Consider the following 26223-nt stretch of genomic DNA (forward strand, 5'->3'; position numbering starts at 1 on the left):
GACAACTAGTTACTGATCTATAAATTAGAAAATTACTATTTGTAAATCTCACGACAAGAGATATTCAACAACAGTACTTTAGAGTAAAGATTTTTTGCCAACATAACATGGCATTCCTGGTTTAGGACGAATGTTGCTGTATTGTTTTGAGCTGAGTGGGGGTGCTAGATTCCCTTGTTCAAAAATATAAGGACACAGATCGTGTCGTATAGCCAGCAGAAGACGATGCCTTCTGGGGCTAAATTACAGCAACATTTGTCCTAAACCAGGACTACCATGTTATGTTGGTAAACAATCTTTACTATAAATCCACTTGTTAAAATAAATTCTAAGCAGGTATTGCTGGAAGGACAGTAATATTTACACTAAATAAATCAGATTGGTTTGTTTGCTTTTGTTTAATATATATTGTTTAATATATATTGCTATCATGGTTGGGATAATTTTTGCAATTGTGAATATTTTAATATTTTAGGAGGCTTTGTTTAAACAGCTGATGACCTTCTTAACTGTTCAATCAATGAAAATAAGATCTCACATTAAAGAAAGTCTATTAACTATATAGCCATTTCAACTTCCATCACCACACTTAAGTTCTATATTTCAATAAACATCACATTTGTGCATTTTAACCCTCAAACAACCTGCTAGTTATACTAGATAACAATAACCATTTGATAAAGAAATGCATGATGAAATTATACAGTGGAAATATTTATCCAGAAATTTAATAAATTCCAAATCTGCAACCTATTAACAATAATAATAATAATAAAATTAACAACAAAGTAAAATGTTTAAATGGACAGCTTTAAATAAGACTATTAAATCAAAATGCATTATGAAAATGGCTGATATAAGAAAATAACAAAATATTGAGAGAAAAGAAACACAGTAACAAGAAAGATGCAATTTGTTAAGTTATAACAAATGCACATAATGATTCAGTGTGAATTAATAAAAATGTTGAACTTCCTCACAGAAAAGGAGGATAAACCTCCTTATGTCACTTCCCTAATCAGAAATAATTAACAAACTACAAAGCCATCATTAAGGTACCTTTCATAAAAAAAAAAAAAAGGCATTTTCAAAATTTCAGCTCAGCCACTTAAGTTTGACCATAATTGTCAAGAGAGAAAAAAATTAAGACAAGAACCTTATTTACAAATATGTCAAAGAGATACAAAAAACATATGTGGTATCAATGATTTAACATATACTATCATACTTGTACTAGAAATATATTTTATTTCAGATACAAATGTAACACAGAACTTTCGACACAAGTTATTTTAATTAATTGACAACAATGTAAATGACTAATAAATCTGGTTCAAAATAATTATAAATATATATTTAAAATAATAAACATTGAGCACAGTAAAAATAATATTTCAAATTATTAAAATTAAAACTCTAGTTATAAGAGTGGCAGGCAAATTCTATACAAGAAATGGGTGTTTAAGGGGAAAATGTGATTTACATGCAAGTTTCTCAAAAATGAGTCTAAAAATATCAAAATATAAACTTCTTTATTTTTTAATTCAGAATTCAAGTTTATGGTTTTTGGATTGGAAAACTTTCAAGCACAAATAAGTTCAGTAGCTTTATATATATATATATATATATATATATGTGGTCAGCATTTTAAGATCCACTTTTCCCTTGCTAGCATAATCAGACTATTGAGACAATTATTCTATGATCAGATGCCCTCCCTATCTATTTACAAATATGTGTGTATGTATGTGCATGTGTGTATGTATGTATGTATATATATATATATTGGCCAAGTCAGTCTCTGGCTACTCTGAGTCAACCAAAACAAAATGTAATATTTATTTCTACTATGGTAGCTAAACCTAAATGTGTATGTGTGTGTGTGTGCAAGGGTGTGAGTGTGTGTGTGTGTGTGTGCAAGGGTGTGAGTGTGTGTGTGTGTGTGCAAGGCTGTGAATGTGTGGGTGTGTGTATGTGCAAGGTTGTGAGTGTGTGTGTGTGCGTGTATATAACCATAGTAAGCCCTTCCTCTCTAAAATTAAATGAGAGAAATCTAACAAAAATTGAGTCATTGTGAACTTGATTAGCTACATCGTTTATCACAGTAACTGATAAAATAAAACATTAAAAAATAGATAATAAAAAAAAAGTGAAATTGTTGTTGTTGCTATTATGGGTAAAGGAAATCCAATGGATCTTAACATTCTAGTCTTTAAAATAGAAATGGGCTATAAACAAGTTATCTTATAGAATGAACTGAAGAACATCATAATTATTTGCATTTGACTGCTACTTTTTAGCAGTTTATGTCATTTAGATTTCATGTCAATCAGTTCCAATTAATCCAACAACTTATATGGGAGTCAAAAGTTTATATCAAAAACCATAAACCGAATAAAAAAAATGATCCAGAGTGAGTGTATGTCTGTGATATATAATATCCTCCTCTCAAAGAATAAACAAGTAAAATATGTTGAAACAACTTTTTTTTCTTTTTTTTTTCAAATATCCATCCAAATTAAACAACTACATGATTACCTACTGCCACATATTTTCCCAGAACAATCAGGGAGGAATAACAGGGTAGTTCTAATGGTGAAAGGTGGAGGTTGTCATGCAAAATGCCTTACCACGTCTCAGAAGCCAAATGAAATGTAAATGCTGCTTGAAGTAAATTGAAATAAGTTAGTGAAAAAATCCTTTTGTTAATTTTTTTTTTTTTTATGATTAAAAATAAGTATCATTTTACTGAATCTAGATAAAGTTTAGAAAAATACTTGCTGAATCAGAATAGGAAAATGGAACAAAGATAACATATTTGTGTACTCCAAGTAAAAGAATTCAAAATGTGCCGTGTTTTTTAAAATTTCAATATGCAAGATTTGTATTTATATTAATTCATACTTCAGTGTAAGGTAACTCGTTTATTTTACAAAAAAGAAAAAATGCTAGCATGAGGTAAGAAATGTATAACAAACCTAGGAGAGCTTTAACAATAATATCTGTTTAGTCAGATCAGTTTTAATTTAAATCCAAACAAATGTGAATTTGAAAGAAACAGTTCAACAAACCATTTAGCTTAAATCCATCTAGCTCCGTATATAGTGCTTTTCAGCATAATATTGACAATTGACCTCAAGCAAAAATGTTTACAATTATACCAAGTTGTCTCCAGAATCTTACTAAACATTATTATTATTATTATTTAGTAAAATCATGTAATGCTTATGTTTTAATATCAATGCTGTAGCTTTCAAGAGGAAAGAGGGAACATACTCAAGTGAATAGTGAACCTTATAAAGAACACAGTTATACTGAGTGTTAAATAAAAAGAAAATTAACCACTTCACTTTTTCAGAAATTATAACAAAAATTCATTTTTACATTAAATTTTCTGATTTATATTTGAGTCATATTTGATTAACAACAAAGTTAATTTTAATAGTTATATATTTACAGAACTATAAAACCAGTGATAACAGATTTGTAAAAGAATGGTTGTATAACCTACTCAAACTATTTGAGATCTAATATTCAGAAAATATAAGAGTTATACATGTGGTAACAGCCTTTTAACATTATTTTAATAAAGAAAGGGCTGAAGAAAAAGAAAAATGCTTAGTTCAAATAACAATATTTCTTACAAGTAAATTTGAAGAACTGATATAGTGATTTATCTGGTTAGTATGAGTGGTAGTTAACTGGAACATTGGTGAATCCTTATTCAGTAATGTTTTCAAAGCATAAACAATTTAAAATAAAGTTATCAGAGGGATTTTCCATATTAATCGAGTTTGACTATAATATTTCATTTTAGTTTACTCATTATTTTAAAATCTAAAACTTAACAGTAAATGAAATATCATAAACAGTATTTCCTTTAGCTAGAGTTTCTAGTCAGACCTCAGACAATATCTATTAAGAGATTGTTTTTCTACCATTGCCTCCCAACTTACTGAAACTACCTTACTGTTTACATAAATAAAACTACATCTTCTGCCTGTTTCATAAAATAGCAAAAGTAGAGACTATAAAACAATTCAACAACTGAATACCAGAAGCACTTAGAATCTAAATGTGACCTTTCTAAATATCCATTATCAGAATAGAGGCAGAGATTTTGAATAGTTGAAGCGATGGATGACTTGGCTCAAAGAAATAATATTCTGACAGAAGTTGTCTTGCTTACTCTTTTAGTCAAAAATTATCAACCTAAAAATCGCTAACTAACAAGTTTAATTGCTGAGATTAGGCAAAATATTCAACTTTAAAACAATGCAAATGTCCAAATCTACAATTTCCAATCAGTCTAGCAAATAAAATATGTGAAGACGATAAAATAAACTGTTTATCTTGTGAACAATAAACACATAATCAAACATTGCATCACTCTTACTCATCAACAATACTAAGTTTAAATGCTGAGCAAGTACAGAATTTTCCACGCTGCCAAAATCAAAGCAGTGTTTTCTTTTCAGAGGCAGAAAGTATTACAATCATGAATGCAGTTAATTCCTTTTTTTCAAAGAAAAAAAAAAAAAAATTAGCGCATATGCTGACCAAAGTACCTACTGTACATTCAGAAATACTAGATTACATCCAAGAAAAAGCTATCTACATGATTGGTATACATTTAATTAAAAATTCTCTGCTACCATTAGCCTGTTTTGTTTTCTAAATGGCCTTTTGTTGCTGTGAATTTACTTGAAAAAGCTTCCATTCTGTTTTCTTACTAGTTTCTAACCTTAATCAATTCATGTTGAATATCAAACAGACTAACCTCACCAATTATCCTTATGACTCTTAGACAGAGACATAAGAGGACGTATATCAGCAATGAGTACTGCCCCCAAAAAGATATATAAGAATATATTTATAGATTAAAGAATCCATGGCCATACTTAAGAAGATTTATTTAGAAAAACTCTTATAAGACAAATAGTCCAACCATTTTTATGCCAGAGAGAAGTAAAGATGCAAGTGCAATCTTTTGTGTGATTGCACACATACAAACACACTTTTCTATTCATTAGATGCAAATTTTATTTTTCTTACAAAATTTTAAATAACACTCTTATGTTTTTTTGTTAGTTTGTAAAAATGACTTCATCTTAAGTGTAGAAACACCACTAGGTTTAACCTTCGAAGTGTTAAGGGGCTGATTGTACAATACAAAGGCTGATTTCTATAGGCCAAAGAGTTGATAATGAAATTTAGGGGTTTTTTTTATAAATAAAAGAATTTTATGATACTAAATGTAATCTATAAACAAAAATAAATACATTAAAAGCAAATTACAAAATCAAAATTAGTTAAAGATACAACAATACCAAGGTTTAAAACAAAATAACAATGTACTTAGAATAATACAAAACAAACATAAGTAGAAATTGATAAAGGCCACACAATCTATCACATATTAGTATATATATATATATACAATAGCAATTACCTAGATTATTGATCTATTGATCAGTTAACTAGTTGATTGTATATCAATGGTAGGAAGAATAATAAATAATGAAACAGAAAAGAAAACAGTAGCAGCAGCAAAAATGTAAGCCAATGCAGACATCTGTTTACATGTATTAATCAAGTAGACTATCCACTTAGTTTCATATAAACACACCACTAAAAATATCTTGCCACATCACACACAGCCTTGAATCAGACCAGCTTCATTAGTTTGAACAACTAAATCAGTTTCATCTGTACATATATTATTGCAGCATTTATTTAACTATTGATTTTTAATGCCTGTTCTTAAAGGAATATAAGACAAGTGACAAGAGGGAGAAATTAATTCTATAATTAACTCAAGTCAGGAGATGCTAGACATGAAAGATATTTCTTAACATATTTCTACAATGGAGAAGAAGAAATAAAAGCAAATACACAGCTTAACATAGTTACTAACTTTGAACTAGTATTAGTTGTTAATTAGCTGCAGTAATCTTAAATAAATGATGTAGTCAATCAAATGCCTAACAGCCACTTTACAGGCCACACATATAAACCGCAACCATTGACAACACTATCTTCATCATTATCAACATTTGTTTGATGAGTGAAGAACCTATTTGAAATTGTTCAATGTTTATGGCACATCACTTCTTTGTACAACTCAGTGTAGAAACTGAGTCCAAAGTAAACTACTCCTGTGATTTTTGTTACATTCACAATTAGGGTTGCTATTAGCAAAAACTTACTGACATTCTTTTTAAGTACTAACTCGTCAGCAATATTCTTTGCAATGAACTTAGAGTTGATGGAATTTCTATATTTGCATCTGTTTTCTCAGTTTGAGACACTAGCAACACAACCACATCATCTCACATGGCATTTTCACATCTTACAACCCATATCATTCACAAGTATCACAATATCTTTAAGAAGACTTATAAGTCATAAATACAGTCTAGGCATTCACTTTTCCAAGCATCATTCAAAGTTGATGGTTTCACCTCATCCCATAACTCAGCTATGTTATCCACAGTTGAAACTTCTTCCAGAAGTCTTTAACTATAGGTTTATCCTATCTGTCAATTGCTTTCATAAGTTGTTAGAAAGTTCTCAGATAATAAACCGTACAGTTAGCAAACACACCTTGATTCATGAGCTAGAGCAAAGAAATTGTATTCTTGGGGATATATATACTCTTACAGTGTTCACTGGGTGGTTTAGGGCATTCTCTGAAAGGAGCAATATTTTGTTGAAAATATGTCTGGTACTACAGCAGATATTTGTAAACCACTCTTCAAAAAGGCCCTCTAAGTCATGGGCCTTTGTCATAAAGACTTTTGGTTTGTATGTTTTTAATTACTATTGTGTTTATCAGTACGTAACATCAAATCAGATTCTCAATCCATACACCCAAGAGCCATTCCATTTTAAATACCACATTATGTCAATGAAAATATAAGGCCCAAGCATTTAATGGATTAACTTCTTAAACACTTGACTTAATTTTTGTCTCTCTTGTTATTTATTGTTCCGACTGTAGAGAGCAAGTTGTAATGTTTTTGCAATGTGGCTCTTTTTTTTTTTTTTTTTGCATCAACCCTTTTTTCAAATAAAGTAATATCTGCTGTAATACTTTTACAGTCATTTGCACACTACTACCTACAGTTCAGCTCGATGGCTTCTTTCTAGATATCTTGAATTGTAAATAAATCCAACAGCAGTGACAATCAATAATTATCCACAATAAATATGTAGCAAATAAAACAGTACTACAAAAGTACTGCTTTGTGAGAGAAAAGTTTGTTGTTTTGTTCCTATGAATGTAAAAATGGAAATGAAAGGATAAAAGAGTGAAAGAGTGAGGTGGGAGGAGATACTGTATGATTGCAGTTTGTTGATAGGTTACCAAGTTCATGGGTACTTTGCCCCTCACACTTCTCACTTGAACTATAAAATCGCAATACTACCTACTCACACACACACACACACCATTATGCTGACATACAACATATGTAGCTACAGCCATTGCTATTGGGCTGATACTATTATTGTTGTTGCTGCCAGTTGGTTATTCAAAAATTGGTGTGTTGATGGTGGTGGTGGTGGTCATACTGTTCTTGTTAATTGTATTTTTACTGCTGCTTAGTCTCAAATCAATCCTCATTGGTCTAAGAGCAAAGACATTTCATTCAACTTTCAAAACACACTAGATGCTACACTATCGTGTGTGAATGCCTTTTATTTTAGATAGAGTTGCTTATTTTCTTCATACAATTGTTGCTGCTGTTATTGGTTATTAAGAAGTTGATGAGTAGGTGATGGCAATGTTTGTATTGGTGGTGGTTGTGTTGGTGATAGTGAAGGTGGATATATAAACTGACTGACAGATAGATACTCGTTCTGACCCAAAGGAAATTACATTAACACACACACAAAAACATTCACAAGTGAAAGTTCCACCTCACACTCCATGTTTATAGTAACACATACACAAAGACTTGCATCTGAAAGACCAAAAACAATGTCCAAAGCTACTATTCGGAATGTTCATGTTGGATAAGATAACTTCCTAGTAAATTCCTATTCATGAACTGTAGCAATCACACACAGCCAGTAATCAGAAAGAAGTAGTGCATGGATCTAATGACAAGACAAGTAAAAACAAAATTGCCTCTTATCTAAGGCTGAATATAGCTGTGGTTTCCTATTGCTTTCTGAAGCCCACTAGATTTTAACTCAGCAAAATGGACCTGATCTTCCTTATGGATACTAACAGGATAGAAATTAATCTATGAACCAGTATTTTGACAATCTGTCGACTATCTAGGTGTGGTTATTCATTAATGAACATAGCAAAAGCATTATGAAAAATTTGACCTTACATTAAATCAGTAACTAAACTAACCAGTTTATGGATACATTGTAATCTAACCATTACATCAGTGGTTTGAAAGAAACAAATAAATATATAAACTGAAAATAAGTTTGATAACACTTAAATAAAAAAGCATACAATAATGAGAATAGTCCTGACAGAAGAAAGAAAGGAATTCACCATGCATGAACTACGAAGTGATAAAGGGCAATTCCATGTTTTACTGACACAAACAGGATTTCTATTTTTAAAAACACAGCTGTTGATATATCAACTCTGTTAATCCTACTGCATTACTTGACAAAAAATACTTAGTAAATTGCAAGATCATGGCAATATTTTCATAATAAATTTCTGCTATCTATATACAGTCATTACAATCAACTATGATCATATGAAAGTACATCAGTTCAGGAAAGAAAAAATACTTTACCAATAAAATTTCAAAGTTCTTTAATTTAACAATAATTTTCTATATCACAAAGAGTACTTGAACATGAAATGCATAGCCAGAATTTAAGTATATTTTCAAAGAAATTAATGAGGTTACTAAAATGGTGGAGTTACAGCTGAATTCAAAGTGTTCAGAGTATAATAGGAATATAGCAGAAGGGAAAGCTTTCTAAAGGACTGCAACCTTCAACATAAAATACTGTATATAATAATAATAAGTCTATGGATGTTAGCAGATGAAGGAGGACTGTCCAGAATATGTATTCCCATAAGGTAGCTTTGGTGAGAAAAGAGGAGGAAGTAATCAAATGCTCTGGATCTTCTGGTAAAGATTAAAAGATCTGTTTACAGCTTCAAATTTCAATGTTTATCAATTCATGGGACAATGAATAAAGTACTAAAAGTGTAGCAGTACATCATCAGCATTAAAGCTTTAGTGTGTGTGTGTGTATGTAGAGAGAGAGAGAGAGAGAGAGAGAGAGAGAGAGAAAGAGAGAGAATATCATTATCATTTAACATTTGTGTTTGTGTTCCATGCTAGCATGGGTTGGAAGACAAAATCCTTCAAATGAGTCAGGGAGCAATGATGAGAGATGTGGTTTAGTGTCAGTTGTTGAAAGGCTAAATTATGATAGAAGAATAGGAACAGGTATCTTGCTGTAGAGAAGATACATGGCTACACCAGCAGGAAAAGGAGAAAGTATGGTAGAGATATGTCAAGACATACCTGCAGGTTACAAGAAGGTGGACTTAGTAGAGAATAGGAGCAGAGGGTAGAGGATGGGCACATGGGTAGGTTCACACAAATGTGAAAGAAGAGTGATAGATGGTTAAGGATGGAGATAGAATGAATGTAGTGAATGGTGAACATGGGTGGAGGCATCAAAGATGAATCTCTGTTGAGAAGCAGCAAAAATAAAGGAAAATAAGAGTGATAAGCAGCAGCAGTGCAATGGTAGAGAGCAACAGTAAAATAAAACTATAAATAGATGATATGAATTGTTCCAGGAGGTGAGAGAGGACAGAGTCAGAGGTCAAGAGTGCACAAAGGTGGATATAGTGTATGACAAAGAAAAGTGAGGTGGGTGATGGCAGATATAAGATGATGTTTAGGGAGAAAAAAGATATTCAGTAGAAAATACTGTGGAAAGAGATGATACTGAGAATGCTGGATAGATGACAAGAGCCGTAATTCCCAAGAGAGAAATAACCTGGTAGCACAAAAGTGGGGACAAAATAAATGCAATTCTGCTTTCATATAATTACAGCAGCTGTGTAAATAGTACTATAGTTAGAAGAGTGATGGAGAGATAGGTGTTAGGTAGATGAATTGTAGAGGAAGGCATAACAAATTGGGTATTGAAGCACAGACATAAACAATTTATGTATGTGTGTGTGTGTGTGTGTGTGTGCATTAATAATATTCAAATTTCCTTAATATCCTCATATTTTTGACTCACTCAAAAACTGTGGCACACCTGCAGATCATACACAGCTCCCAAGTGTGCCATGACAGAGTGATTGAAAATATCTGATTTAGAGTCCACATTGCAAAAGTGAAATATAAATAAACAGTACAGCTTATTATATGGTTTTATAATGCATAAATTATTAATAAATTTAATGTGTGTAGCCTCGTGAACTTTGAAGGAGATTTGATTGCTTATTCTAGCAGATTGAACGACTGTTTAGAACCCACCCACCTTATTTGGTTTGTGGCTAAAATTAGCTATTTCGTGACAAAATGTCTGATTTAATCATTGTCCAAGCATACAGATAACTTTTAATATAAACTTTTCATCTAATGTTCTTCAATAAATTGATAAGAGGACTTTAAAAAAATTTGAAATAAGAACCAAAGTGACTTTTGAATTCAACTTTAAAATGATACATTTCATAATAATTTGGCAATAACATTGACAACTTTAAGTTTTGAACCAGTTATATACAACTGCAGAGAATAGTTATATAAACTACAACCTAAAGTGATAGTTTATAAAGTATATTAAGCTTCTGGTGTATTTTTTCTCTATATCACAGCAAATTCTGAAAAATGTTATTTGGGGTTAATTGAAAATTAGAACAACAATATCTTGAAATTGAATGAAAAGATTGTCAATATCAGTTGACTGAGAGTTGACTTTGCTTTTAATCCTTCAAGTGGTTGATAAAATAAGGTACCAGTATAGGGTTAATATAATCAACTACACCAATTCCTCCTTAAATTCAAGGCTTTCTACCTAAGTTAGAAATAAATACTAGTATAAATGAATAAAAGATACAAATATAAATCTGAGAGCAGCAAGATAACAAACAATTTCTATTTCATAAACAATTGAAAATATTTGGATAAAATTTTCTCACTATCTCACATATAAAAGTGCAAGTACATATACAAAATGCATACATTTTATTTTATTTTATTTTATTTATTTATTACTTTGTAATAACTGACTATTTGCTATTAATACCAACTTGTCTAGCTTATCAAAGCACACTTGTTGACTTACTATAAGCTATTATGTTATTGGGAGGGAAGGGGGGTTCTGCAATCAATAAAGCATAGAAAAGTCACTCAGAACTGATAAGAAAAACATCCAGATTGTATTAGTTTGAAATAAGAAGAACCAGGTTTAATAATCTAAAACTCAGACAGGAAATCCTGAATGTAATAAATATATCTAATACAATGAATACCATGTCTGCATAAGTAGTAACAACAACCCCCTATCCACCCAAAAAAAAAACAAAGAAGGAACAATATCACTGACAAATAATAATCATAACAACACAAAACTTAAAATTCTGCAAGCTTTACAACATCGAATGATAAAGAAAAAAAAACACAACATAAAGAAGACAAGCTAAAATAAACTGCATAACAAATATAGAAAATTAGAAACCAGACATGAAAATAAAATGACAAATTCCATTTCTTACAGCCAATATTGTTTTACCATGAAAACAAACCAAGGCAAACAGAATGTATCCAAAGTACTTCTTCAAAAATATTTTCTATAATTGAGTTGACGTGATTAGAAAGTAAAAATACAATTTTACAACATGAATTCAAAAAGAGAGAAAGAAATAAAAATCGAATATATGAAAATAAATTACGGAAAAAAAATCTTTTTGTTATTTTACCCATGAAATAGTTTATTAAACTGAACCGAATAGTATTGCAAGTAATTAAGACAGAAAAAGCTAATTAACAAATACATAATGGAGATAGAAGTCACTAACACACAAACAGCACAATACGATGATAAAAAGAAATATAGGAAAAAAAAAAAAAAAGAAGAAATCAACTCTTAGCAAACTGTAACAAATGATTGAAGAAATATAAAATTTTAAATAATATAAATAAATTTCCATCAATCTGGAAACAAAACCAGCCAAAACAATGTATAAGATGTTTAAATTTTTTTTTAATTATAAAGTGAAATAAAATGGTATATAAATAGCCATTTTGTTATTAATTGTTGACAACTCGAATAATTTCATGAATGGGTATGGTTTATTGACATAACTCAATATATTATCAGTACTTATTTTATTGACCCTGATAAACAAGGATTTGAAGTCATTGTCGAAAGCTAAAACTCAATATAGTAACATTCATTTAGGCACATAGGTTTTTAATTTCTGCAGTGTACTCTTCTAGTAATTATGGTAATTGAAGTTATACATTTCTGAGATAAGCTACCCAATCATATTTAATACTTCTATATATGCTTCTGTCATTCAACTTTTCTGCCCACTATTTCTAGGAGGGTCATAGGGGTAGAGTCCTCAAGCATCTCCTTCATAGAGTCCTATAAGAAGTAACTTTCATTAGGCTTTCCAGCTGAATTTCCAAGCATGACCAACTGAGACTACAGATATTATCCAATCATCTCAGTCTTGGTGTATCCCTTAGGCCTCCTGGCAGTCGGCTCAGCTTCAAGAATCACATGTTCAAAATAAAAGAGCTGTGACCTCTCAATGTGGAGAAGTAGTAGCTTGAGGTGTCGTTGATTTATATAATATAAAACTGAGAAGGATAGTCTACAGCTATAATAGTTCATTAATAATTTGGCTAATTTGGTTTAGCAATGATTAGTTTATTCAAAATATGAATTTTATTTCCTAATACATACATATATATATGTGTGTGTGTGTGTGTGTGTGTGTGTGTATATATATATATATATATATATTACGTTTAGATATTTGTTGTGCAAGATTTTTTATGTGAAGTCGTGTGTTGAAACAGATATTGTTATATTTCGGAACGGTCATATTGCCAGTTTAGCCAATAAAAACACACGCACTATATATTTGGTGTTATTTTGCTTCAGTGTTATTTATTTTTTACATTAATCTAAATCTTATTTCGGCCAGGGTTCTTTCGTCACACTTCTGTGACCGCATCAGTGGTTCTTTGTTTTCTTCTTTCTTATTTGTGTCTCTCCTTACTAACCGTCAGCCATTTTGTATATATATATATATATTACTGAAAATCTTTGAAACTTGGATTTTATTAAGAAAAGATACATGAAGTTTACTGAGAAAATAAGCATACAAATAACAAACACAGTAGCTTAGACTTAATGCTAAGGTTTTCACTGGTAGAAATTAATAGTCTCCATTACAAAAGTAATTTAGCATATGCTATAGACTGGACAGAATCCAATGTCAGTAAAAAAAATTAAGGAAGTACAGAGCTTATAGATAACTAAAGAAATATTTATCTAAAATAAATTAACCTTTTAGTCATAAGTGAGCTGGCATTAGACATTAAAATATAACCAGAGAATGGTAAAAGTAGTAATAATTGCAAAAATAGAATTTATGTCTAATAGAGATATAGAGAATAAGTAAAGGATATGAAAAGCATTGTCAACGATGTGAATTAAAAAGGTTATGACAAGTAAATAATTTGAAGGACAATTTGAATAAAATACATAGCTGAAAAATACATAGTCGAAAAACTAAAGGTGAACATTTTATAAGCCAAAGGGTTTTATGAAATGAAGTGACAACTGACAAGAACAGCTGAAAAGGATATGTATTTCAGTTTCAGCTAAATGGAATAATGGCTTTGAACCATAGTTTTAATGATGACAAAATTGGCATAGCTTCATCTAAATCATTCTCATATCCCTCTATAACTAGATTTTGTCATAATTTGAATTTATCTTTTACATTAAATGTTAGTATTCAAAAACATTCAATAACTTATGTTTGATATCAGTCAGCATGTTTGAATAGATTTGAATTCAATTCACAAAAATTTAGAGTTACAACTTAATTACTTGGGTAATAAACAGGATTTTTAAGAGAACACAGAGTAAACCCTCCATGATAACCTAACAATTAGGCTACACTAATAATGAACATTAATAACTACTTTACACTATATTATCAAACAAAAAATATAGTTCCATACAATAAATTCTTAAAATTCAATTTAAGAAATTAAATCAACTTAAAAAAATTAAAATTAATTTCCTAATTTGTTTCATTTCCTTCTAAAATAATCTATCTTCTTTTTTTCATATTCATAGAAATTCAGACAAGTTAAAATAAAAAGAAGCTAATTTTCTTATTAAGTCAATGAAAGGATATAACCACTTTCTCTCAGAATGATAAGAGTTGAAGATATGAAAACATGATTTCAACACAACATATGAACATATATAAGAAAAAGAAAAAAAGAAACAAGAAAACAGTAAACACATCCATTTGGGAATTTTTTTCTTTTTTGTACAAGATATTAATCAAAAGTTTACATTAGAACAAAAACAAGATTACAATAGAATGCTAGAACATTTTGATTGTCAAAAAGAAAGTAGCTCTCTTTATTTTTCTATAATCTATAATGTATGTGTACAATTAAAATAATTTTATGAATTGCAGGAAATGTAAAAAATTAATCAATAACAATTTTGGAGTAATCAATTGACACCTATAAAGAAAAATAGTTGTATCATAGTGCTGTTATGATCTTGTTATTGGTGAATATTTTTTACTTAGTGTTTTGAGGAAAAGATTTGGGCATAAATTTTTATTTCAATATTTCTGGAAGTAGTTATTACTTCAGTAGTAACAGCTGATTGAAGTATTAACCTTATCCTTTATGTCAGTGTTTCCCAACCCCTTTTCACTCTTATAGAAACTTTGCAATACATTCCATGTCTCAGGGAACCTTTGAATAAAATTCATTTCATAAAGTTATTTTATAAGAGATTAAACAAATTATAAAGCTCTTTTGAAATGTTTGGCAGGGCTAAACCTGTAAGATTTAGACCATATTCTCCTACAATTTCCTATTAAGGAGTCATTTTACCTATAGGGTTTCCTTAATAAATTCAGATGACAAAATTTCTCTATCTTAAGGAATATGCAATGCATATAGAATAAAATCATAAAAAGTGGAATTGAACACAAAAACGATTTTAAAAATTACATCTCCATATAATTAGTCTGTCACTTTTTCTCACAGAAACTCTAGTGACCTTTTGAGGAACCTGGGGTTCAGAAATAACCCTATTTGGAAAATGCTGCTTCGTATCATATTAACATATTTTTCAATCAGTAAGAGCTTCTGTTCTCAACTGGTGTTGTACTTTTACATATAAGTACAGGATTGAACTTGTAAACAATCAACAAATTTACAATGTGATGGACAAGGAAATGTTTCACTTTTGCTGAATACAGGGAATATTCTGACAGAAATAGTGTGTTTAGAAACCAAAAATGAAATCTGCCATTCTACTGAACAATTATATTCAATATCACAACCATAACAATTCTGCTCTGGTAGAACTTAGACATGCTGTAAGATCTAGAGTAGGCATGGAAAATCTTTTTTGAGAAGGGTGCCACATGAGACATTGCTCATTGTTAGATGAGCCACACTTTTAAAATGGTTAACAGTAATTTTTCGTTTGGTGTACCATTCAGAAAGTCTCATAAGCCACAGGTTGCCCATGACTGATCTAGACTTTAAAAACCTCAATTTATTTATGTAAGTAGATCAAAATAACTAAATCAGACTAATTGTGGCAAAGCTATATTACTACATTGTAGCTTTTAAGAAAACCTTTCCTTAAGTATTTAATATTATCGCACTATTTATATATAAATATACTGCTATTAATAACAGCAGAGCAATCAAAATGATATTACTGTTACAAGTGTGTTTTTTAATCACATATAAATATAGTCATTATGAATATGTCTTTTCTCAAACATAAATATAGTACCATTAAAACTATTGCTTGACTCATACATAAATATATTGCTATTTAGATTAAGTCAAGAATTACATTTTAAAACTATGATACTTTTAACAGATTATAATTCAAAAGCAATATAAATAATGTAATTAGTTATAAAGTTAGTGATTTTCTTCTGAACTTTTTACTTATTTAACAGAAAGAAAATCGTAGCACAATGCTCAAAGCATCTTTTTGCTGAGCATTCAAGTTAACATTATATTTTGTACCTCTGTAGACTTCATCAGACTCACAATAGCCATAGAAACAGTTCAGCACTACATTTTCAATGAACATAATAAAAGCTACACAATTAAAACTCTGAGCCTCTGCAAATTCAAGCCTCAAAATAATGCACTTCCATTCCTCCTGTTGTCGTTACTATATTTGCCACTGTACAAAATACCACACTAAATAATTTGTTCAATTCCATGTCCTACCAGTGCCCTAGATTTCCTGGCCTCTCAATATCTTCAACACAGAAATTCAAGTTGAGTGTGAACAGTATCATCCTTGAAAGACTATGGTCACAGGTTCTTATTTTCAAACTAACTAGTAATTATTCTTTTAAACTGACCTCCTAGCAATTACTCAGAAATACTTCATATGACAACTTCACAAAGAAATCTCCAACACAAAATAACCTTCATCACAAAGAAACCTAAAAAAAAAAAGGAATGTAAACAGGTGGAACAGTGAAAAATTAGGTTAAATCTCCATTACAATTTTTTCTCACACTTCTTTAAGATACGAGGGGCGTTCAATAAGTAATGCCCCTGACCCACTTGCAGTTGTTTGATCTAGCTGAAATTTTGCATGTGCACTTATTTATACCTCTATAGATTAAGTGGCGAATTACAGCTCTGAACTAATTGTGGTTTCTGATTTACAGGTGTTTGAACTGAGTCAAGTGTGAAATGGAGCCTGTTGAGTGTCGAGCAGTGATCTGGTTTTTGTATTTGAAAGGACGCACACCACGGGAGACTTTTGATGAAATGAAAGTAACTTATGGTGATGATGCCCCATCATATGACCTTGTTAAACGCTGGCATTGTGAATTCAAACATAGTCGGAACTCTGTGGAAACAGCTCCCAGATCTGGTCGCCCCCTTCTGCCGTTGATGAGACGTCTGTCCGTCAAGTTGAGGCTGCCATTTTGGAAGGTCAATGCATAACTACTCGCCAAATAGCCCATAAGGTCAAGATTAGTACCGGGTCTGTGGGAACTATCATTCATGACCATTTGCATATGCAAAAGGTGTCTGCCAGATGGATTTCCAGGTTTCCAGAAGCAAGAACGCGTTGAGTGCTCGAGGATGAATTTGGAGATGTGCCAAGAAGATGAGTCAAAATTTTTCAAAAGACTGATCACACAGGATAAAACCTGGGTCCATTACTATGATCCATAGACCAAAGCCCAGTCAATGCAGTGAAAGCACCGTGACTCACCTCCTCCAAAGAAGGCAAGGGTGCAGCCCTCCGCTGACAAGGTTATGCTCACAGTCTTCTGGGACCAGGACGGAGTAGTGATGACAGATTTCCTGGCAAAGGGTACCACAATTACAGGAGCCTATTATGCTTCACTTTTGAGGAAATTAAGAGAAGCTATCAAAATCAAGAGGCGGGGCAAGATCAGCAAAGGCATCCTCCTCCTGCAGGACAACGCTCCGGTCCACAACTCCCGTGTCGCCAGATCAGAAGCACAGGCATGCAGCTATGAACTCCTCCCCATCCCCCCTACGCTCCTGACCTTGCACCCTCTGATTTTCACCTCTTCCCAGCCATGAAGTTGATTTTGAAAGGAAAGCGTTTCCCAGATGATGCAGCCTTGATTTCTGAAGTCACGTCGTGGTTGGAGGACCAAGCAGGGGTCTTCTACAAAAACGGTCTCCAGAGCTGTATCAAACGATGGGAGAAATGCATAACTCTGGGTAGTTCCTATGTAGGAAAAGACTAATAACTGTGCCAAGTGTCGTTGCTCTACTGCTATGGGAAGTGGGTCAGGGGCATTACTTATTGAACGCCCCTCGTAAAATATTATTTCATATTTATTTCCAACATTTCCATTATACCAAGAATATTGTTTAGTCACAGGCTAACAATACTGATCAAGCAACCTAAAATTAAAGGGATTCCAGTCATAACCATCCTGTAAGAATACACAAATGTGTCTTTCTTTGTTAAAAACAGTTAAGTGACATTTGAGGGAAATTTGGTTGCAATTTCTTGCAAATTCAGTAATTGCATAGAGGTCTCCATGTTGGTTTGATCAGAAATGTTCTGCAAAACAGCTTAAGCAAAGAATATGACATTTTTCATTGTCTTATCTCAATACCTCAGCGTGTGAAGCAATGGAGACTACTGACTACATCAGTGGTTCCCAAACTTTTCACTACCAAGGACCCCTTTTATTTAAATGAGTTTTTCCATGAATCCCTTTTAATATGCTTATCCTTATGTATATATATATAAATATATAAAATTTTGAATTTAGTTCCCAGACACCCCATACTACCTTTGCAGACCACCAGTCTGTGGATCACAGGCTAAGAACTATTGGACTACATGGTTGTTCTACAAAAATTGTTTTTGCTCCAGATTGACTGACTACTTCACAAACAGGAGTTTAAAATCAGGAAGAGTATCCAGTTATGAAGTAATAACTATCAAATAAACAGTCCCACTCATAAATATAGAAAAATTTATATAAAATAGTTAAAACAAGTTTTTAGGGCTTTTTAGACATTTTGAAATTTTCCTAAGTTTGTTATTTTCTAAAACCAAGGCTGTGGAGTCAGTACACCAAATCTTTGGCTCCAGTTCCTCAGTATGTAATCAAATTAACATACTTTTATACTTATTTAAAGCATACAACATACATGACCAATGTGAATCATCAGACAATGTTTTATCACTCACTCTAACACAAAATAAAACAACTAGATATAGCATATGTTTTATATTTTGTTTCTTTTTTAGTTCAACAACTCTGAGACAAGGAACATCATGATGAAAGAAAGTAGAAAGGTAAAACCCCAAAAAGATCACATTTACTGTTCTAATCTCAAAAACCGTTAATATCCCAAAATGTCTTCCATTTGAACAGTGATATCTATCTAGAAAATCAATACAAATTAAATTACTCTACCACAGAGATAGATTCATATAACTTAAAATGTTTAAACTTTCTAAAAATACGAAGTAGACCTTTTTTTTATCTGGAACAGGTCAATTATTATTAACTTCAGCCATAACTTTGAGATTTAAAAAAAAATGTAATTTTACAGTTGGTTTTAATTTGGAAAATATTTTTTAAAGTATTAAGTATTAAGTATTATTAATCCTTCTATAAGATATAAAAATGTACAAAATATAAAATGAAAATAAAAAAAATTAAAGTAAACATCTAATATGAGAAGAATGGTGATATAAGCTGGAAGTTATAGCATGCATAAGCTTGTTAGTTTTAATATCATACTTTCTTTAAGATTAGCAAAATGATACTAGCATTTTTTTCCCTGTTTTTTTCTTTAAATCTCCTTATTAAGCATAGAATTACTCATGAATTATTAGTAAAGATACTGAGAAAATATACATGATATAATAATAGAAAAATTTAAGAGATACACAACACACATATATACATATATACAAATATATATGTAAATATAGAGATTTTGCATATATTATATATAATGAAGGTGACCAGGTAAATTCGGACAACATTTACATGATGCATTGTTATATGAGAGAAACAGAAAAGAAATTAGACATATATATATATATATGTAAATATCATTTTCAAAGTCAAATACAATAACTTTGCATTATCAATTAAAAATGTGAGACAAAAAAAAGAAATAATAATTATTGAAGAAGTCTGTTTGGTTAACAGTTACTCTAAGAATCTATTCCATCCAAAACAGCATACAGACAAGACAAGGCTAAAGAGAGATCTAAAGACAGAAGAGAGGAAGGAGTATTAGGAATATAGAAAACGGTCTTACAGGCATCTGCATATCCAAAAAATTTGAGAGGCCAATCCAAACCTGAAAATATTATTATGTCAAAACTAGAAAACTGGCAGCACTCACAATACAGCCCAGGTCATGTAATCTGAAGGAAAATACATTGGAGGCTAGCAAAACTTGTGTATGCTTGCTGTATATTGTTTAAAATATTTGTAAATATTTCTAAAGCAAAATATTTGTAAATGTTAAAATGTAAGGCAAACAATGAACTTCAAAGTTTCATGCATTACATGTACATGTATATATATATATATATATAATATATATATATATATATATATATATATATATATATTTATATATATATATATATATATATAAATAAATAAAAGCATACATTAGTTGTATGCTTGTAACAATATATCACAAACATATATAAATATAATATCATACAAACTAAAACATGTTTAAAGAATGATATAAGCAAAAATGTAATGCAGAAAACAATGAATAAATGCAAAATAATAAAAAAAAATATTTGGTTCTTATTTCTGATATTTGAAATTAATGTGTGTGTGTGTGTGTACACACGCGCACACGTGTGTGTGAGAAGAGAAGGAGAGTATGTGCATGTGTACTGAAGTGCTAAATCAGAATAGTTTCACCAAAAATTACGCAAAGACATTACTACGCTATACATATTTATATATGTTGACAATCATTATAACTAAAATTTATTTCATTGGGCCATCAAATTTATTCAACACACATTTTCTAATGCTTTTTATTTAATGATATATGTTTTCAAGTCTCTTAAAGTAATTGTTAAAACTTTCATATTTATTTTTCCAATTTTCTTCCAAAGTTTTTCTACATTATGGTTTCTCTAAATAAACAACTATATCTAAATTCAGTATATATATATATTGAGAAATATTTTACTTAATGTTTAAAATTAACTTCATTACTAAAATGAAATAAAACTTATGGTGAAAATATCTAGAGAAAGGTATCAATTTCTAGGTAAAACTGGATTTAATACCTTAATTTAATGAAATTTCATAATGTTCATGAATGAAAGTTCAAGAGTGAGAAGAAAAGCAAAAGTATGATTACGATTAATTTTATCTAGGACCAAACCTATATCATATCCACTTACTCAAAGTGAGTATTTTTATGTAATTATATGAACATCTCTGATAGATGATTATCTTGGAATGAAATCATTTGTTACAGAAATAATATGTGACCATTTTGTATTAACTAAAACAATAATCAGGAATTGCTTTGTGAGAAGTTAGAAGTTTCTTACTTATCTAATCAAATTTTTCAATTATCAACTTTGCCTTTCTGCCCCCTCCGTTATTAAAAATCTGCAATAAGCGTTATAGTCAATCAGCTTTATCTCTTTACAAAGATAAAGGAATTTGGTGTTTACCAGGAGGGGAGGAGGATAGTAGCTAAAAGTGGAATAGAATTTTGAAACCAGTATCAATTAGTTGAAAATGTGTCTTCAATATTTTTAATTCTATATTAATATCTTGTAAATATGAATTAAGAACATTTGGAATATTTTGCAGAAACTACTGGAGCTCATTTCATTCATATAAATAAAAATAATCTTTAGCTCATGATAAATTACACATCTGTAAGTGGTAATTATATTCTAAGTTTAACGCAATTTTCTTTGTTAAAAAGCACTAAACAAATTTCTTTCAAATAATCTTTCTCTGATTAAAGGCCATACAGGATATTAACAGCACATGGAACATCCAAGTGCAAACTAGACTTAATGTAGCTTAATTTCAGTAAATAAATAAAGTTAATAATATATATTTCAGTAATTTAGCAAAGACAAGTACAATTTTGTTGCAGCCACTATTGTAGTGTTTGTTAAGCCAGCCAACAATGGAACAACACTCAAAAGTTTACTTGCAAAATACAAAAACTGAAACAGAAATTAAAATAAATAAATAAATAAATAAATAAAGACATAGCATACTTTCAATCAACAGTGGTACCCAACAACTTGGAAAAGCAGCAAAGTATTTGTAAATGTGTAATATAGCACTAAGACAGAGATTTTTTAAGCATTGATAGTAAAGATTGTTAGCCAAACACATAATCAGCTGTAGGGTTTCAAAGAAAAAAAAAACTATAACTAATATAACAGAGTTATGAATTCTTTTTATCAACAACTTTAGAGTTTATTGTTTTTAAAAGACATGATTCTCACACTTGGCAGAAACATAAAACCTATGTCAGTTTAGATATAAATTTTCAGTTTTCAAAGACTGTTAAAAGAAGCTTTTGTTTGTAAGAAGTGTTATTCACAACATTATATTCTAATCATATTTTCTAGAATATTATCAAGAACTAGATAAAGAAAAAAGAAAAACAAACTTCAGCAAGTATTTTCTAATTGATAACTAAAACAATAAGGATATTAAAATAAAAAGATAACTAAGTGCCATCTAAAAGTAGAAGCCAACAACAGTCAAAACTTAAAATAACCTAGTAGTAAATCAAGTATAACCTAATTAAAATAAATACAAAATATTTACAGTTTTGTGATTTTGTTTCTTTAGATTTATTTTTAAGAAAGAATCTATGCAAATAACTGTTTCTTTTTATATCTCACTAGATCTGCAGTCTCACATATTAATTGACCTAGTCTATTTTGTATTTGGTATTCACAACACGATGAATGACTTGCAAAGATGAAAAAATGAACTGTAAGATATATTGATGAAAAGGAAAATAATAGAGCAAATAGGTCTTATAGGTTAGAAACAAGATTTTACACTTGAATGAACTGAATGAAAAATAAAAAAATAAGGTTGCGATGTGATAAAATGATTATCTTAAAAAAATATCACATTAATCAAATAATAAATTGAAGAATTAAGGACCAATCCCTTCTGACTATTAAGATATGAAAATAAAACTAATGAGTTAAGTCATTGAAATATAGCTAGAAACATATACATCTAGAAACATACTTTCTCATACTAACACCATTAATTGTTTGAAATGTATATAATTTGCAGAGAATTTTTTCAAAGAATTTTTAGAGCATATACTTTCTTCAGCCTATTAAACCACTGCATTCTGTAGGGTATAATCTTTACTGAGATTAAATTTAAAGATAGTAATTGAACAAAAAAAACATCAGTTTTGTTTCAAAAAATATATTAAACAAAATGAACATACAGATAAAAATAAGAGATGGTAATTGTAAAAACAGTTATTACTGGTACATTCATTGTTCTTAATCTATTTCTTCATAATTGTTCTTAATCTATTTCTTCTCCATTTTATTTCTGCTATAGTTTTTATCTAATCTTATTCATCCTACCTTTAACACTGTAATATATGATATTAAAAAACACTAGATTACAACCATCAAAACTCAATATAAACATCTACACAAAATGAGAGCAAATACTCAAATCAACTTTTACAAATCTAGTAATGACATCTAAGAGCATGAAAACTGAATAATTTATGGTATTTCTTTTTGTATCCCGAGACCTTCAAGGAAAGTGTCTTGTAACTAGATCATACATGTACTATAAAATGAAGCTATGGTGATATTGATGACACTGCATTATCTGTCCAAATACATAAGTTTATAATTAAATTTCTTGTCAAAGTTTACTAATAAACATACATTGCCTAGGAATATGACTAAACTCTTTAGATGGGTATGTTTAAGATATATTTTGCATGCAATGCATATCTGTAAAAATCATGAAATAATTTTTTATGAATGTGTTTGTTGTAAATTTATTACAATTATACATACTCAAATCTCTCATATATATTGAGCATTCAAAACCTGCAAACTTAATGATAATGCTCCAGTGAACAGTGAAACATCAACCCCCAAAGTAACCTACAAAGTGTTATTTTAGTAATTATTTTCTTTATAAATCACTTGATTTTTCTAATTATATACATAGCATACAATCATTTAAATGAGATGGACTCTTCTTAAAATGATGTTCAAATTTCCTGAATTAAACTAAAGCACACTTACAGTATTCCACTGAAGCTCCAGAATCTTCATTATAAATGAGGAATTCAATACTTTTATTCCCTTCACCGGTCTATTTGTAGAGTGTCATAGAATATAAAACATGTGTAATAAGTCTAATAGTAATCCCATAACATCTATTATACACTCATTCACTGTGATATAACTAAAAGTAGTGTATTTATGGTAATGCTCTCAAAGTAACCATTAGATCAAACAGTTTTAGTCATGTTCATACTGAGTTCTTTTACAATTTTTTACTCTTTTCTTAGCTGCTTCATCAATTACTGACAATGAATTAGATATCTTACATTACAACAATTAAGGATCTTAAACATCAAAATTTTTAAATACACTAGTTTCATCTTCTGAGAAGTACATTATTACCTTTGTGATTCATGAGAATGACATGGGTCATTTAAAGATCAATACATTATGCTACAAAATAAAACCAGACATGGCCATGTGGTTAAGAAGGTCACTCCAAAGCTGTGTGGCTCCAGATTCAATCCTCCCACCTGCATAGTATTTTATAATATCAAGTAAGAAAGCCACTTGGCTTCTGGAGATGTACACAAACACACACACACACCACTTTAGCATTTAGATTACTCAGTCAGATGTAATGCTTCTTTATTCACATTATTTTGAATTAATCATGCATGACTTATAGCTTTCAAATTTCTGTGGGGTGTGATGGTATATTATTAGAATGACATTGTAGCGTAGGTGCAAGTAGTCAGATCTGGCCAGATGGAACATAAAACAGGTGGAATATTTAAGCCAGATATGGCTGCTTCATAGGATTCCTTTCACGCAAGAAGGAACAGCTATTAGTCCAAACCACTATTAGGGACAATAGCCTAGCAAATTATTTTATTTGCTAAAAAAGTTTGAAACCATGGTCCAAGAAATATATGGTAAATGTTTTTATTTTTCATTCCCTTCGAGTTTTTTATCCCTAATGGTGATTTGGACTTTAGCTGTTCCTTCTAGCGTGAAAGGAATCCTATGAAGGATACATCGCATGTATTTAAATGTACACTGTATTTATATGAATAATATATAGTCTGTTGACTAACTTTTCTACACGCTAGGCCACAGGTAGTAAAAATTTCTAAAATATTTATTACTCTGATATTATTAATTTTATATATATATGCAGAGGCGCATATATATATATATGTGTGTGTGTGGAGGCAATGGTTAGGGTAAGCGGACTCATGGTCGGAGGATCGGAGTTTCAATTCCCAGACCAGGCGCTGTGCGTATTTATTGAGCAAAAACATCTAAAAAGCTTCGGCAGGATGTGGTGGTGACCCCTGTTGTACTCTTTCGCCCCAACTTTCTCTCACTCTTTCTTCCTGTTTCTTGAGTAACGCTGCAATAGACTGGTGTCCCATTCAGCTGGGGGGAACACATATGCCATAGAAACTGGGAAACCAGGCCCAGGGGCCTGGCTAGGCTTGAAAAGGGTGCATAAATATATATATACACACACACACATTACATTCACAGGGCCATTAGGAAAATGAAACAGGCATGGAAGGACAGGAAGTATGGTGGTAGCAGGGAACTGTATCAGATTGCCAAAAGGGAAGCTAGGAGATAGGTTTACTTATCCAGAGGGGAAGCAAATAAGAAAAACTTTGCCAGTGTTCCGCATTGTGAGGACAAAGACTTGAAGTGTTTTGTATTGCAAGACAGTGTGTGAAAGAGGATCGTGATGTCATAGGAGAGAAATCTGTCCACATGTGTGATGGCTCACTTGCATTTAATTATGCTGCAAAGAAAGAGACATGGAGACACCACTAAGAAAGGTTGCTAAATGAAGAGAATGAATGGGAGAAAGAGAGTCTGCCAAATGTACCTTGGTAGATAAAGCAATTAAGGGTATGAAGATGGTAAGCCCCTGGCCTATCAGGAATCACTGCTGAGATGCTTAAAATATCTGGCGATGTAGGCTATAGTCTAGTCACCTGTATAGTCAACCAGGTGATATATGTAGCAGCACCATAGTCAACTGCTACAAAGATAAAGGTGATGCATTGTATAGGAATAACTACAGAGGTATCAGATTGATGGATCAGGTGATGAAAGTCACGGAGAGGGTCATAGACCAACTAATTAGGGAGAGAGTTAGTTTAGATGAGATGCAGT

At 30.8% G+C, this 26223-nt stretch overlaps 1 protein-coding gene across 4 annotated transcripts in view; it reads right to left on the minus strand.

Moving 5' to 3' along the window:
* Nucleotides 1-26223, minus strand: part of LOC115212821 (dual specificity mitogen-activated protein kinase kinase 7-like) — an 83410-nt gene that overhangs the window by 32486 nt on the left and 24701 nt on the right. For 2 of the 4 annotated variants that reach the window (XM_029781578.2, XM_036501447.1), the window contains one exon: nt 20061-20102. The exons of the other annotated variants lie outside the window; for them this stretch is intronic. In XM_029781578.2, coding sequence (XP_029637438.2) covers nt 20061-20102 — 42 coding nt within the window. The remainder of the gene's footprint in view (nt 1-20060; nt 20103-26223) is intronic. 4 annotated transcript variants of the gene reach the window in all.

This window comes from Octopus sinensis, linkage group LG1, assembly GCF_006345805.1.
Source record: "Octopus sinensis linkage group LG1, ASM634580v1, whole genome shotgun sequence".
NCBI classification, from domain to species: domain Eukaryota; kingdom Metazoa; phylum Mollusca; class Cephalopoda; order Octopoda; family Octopodidae; genus Octopus; species Octopus sinensis.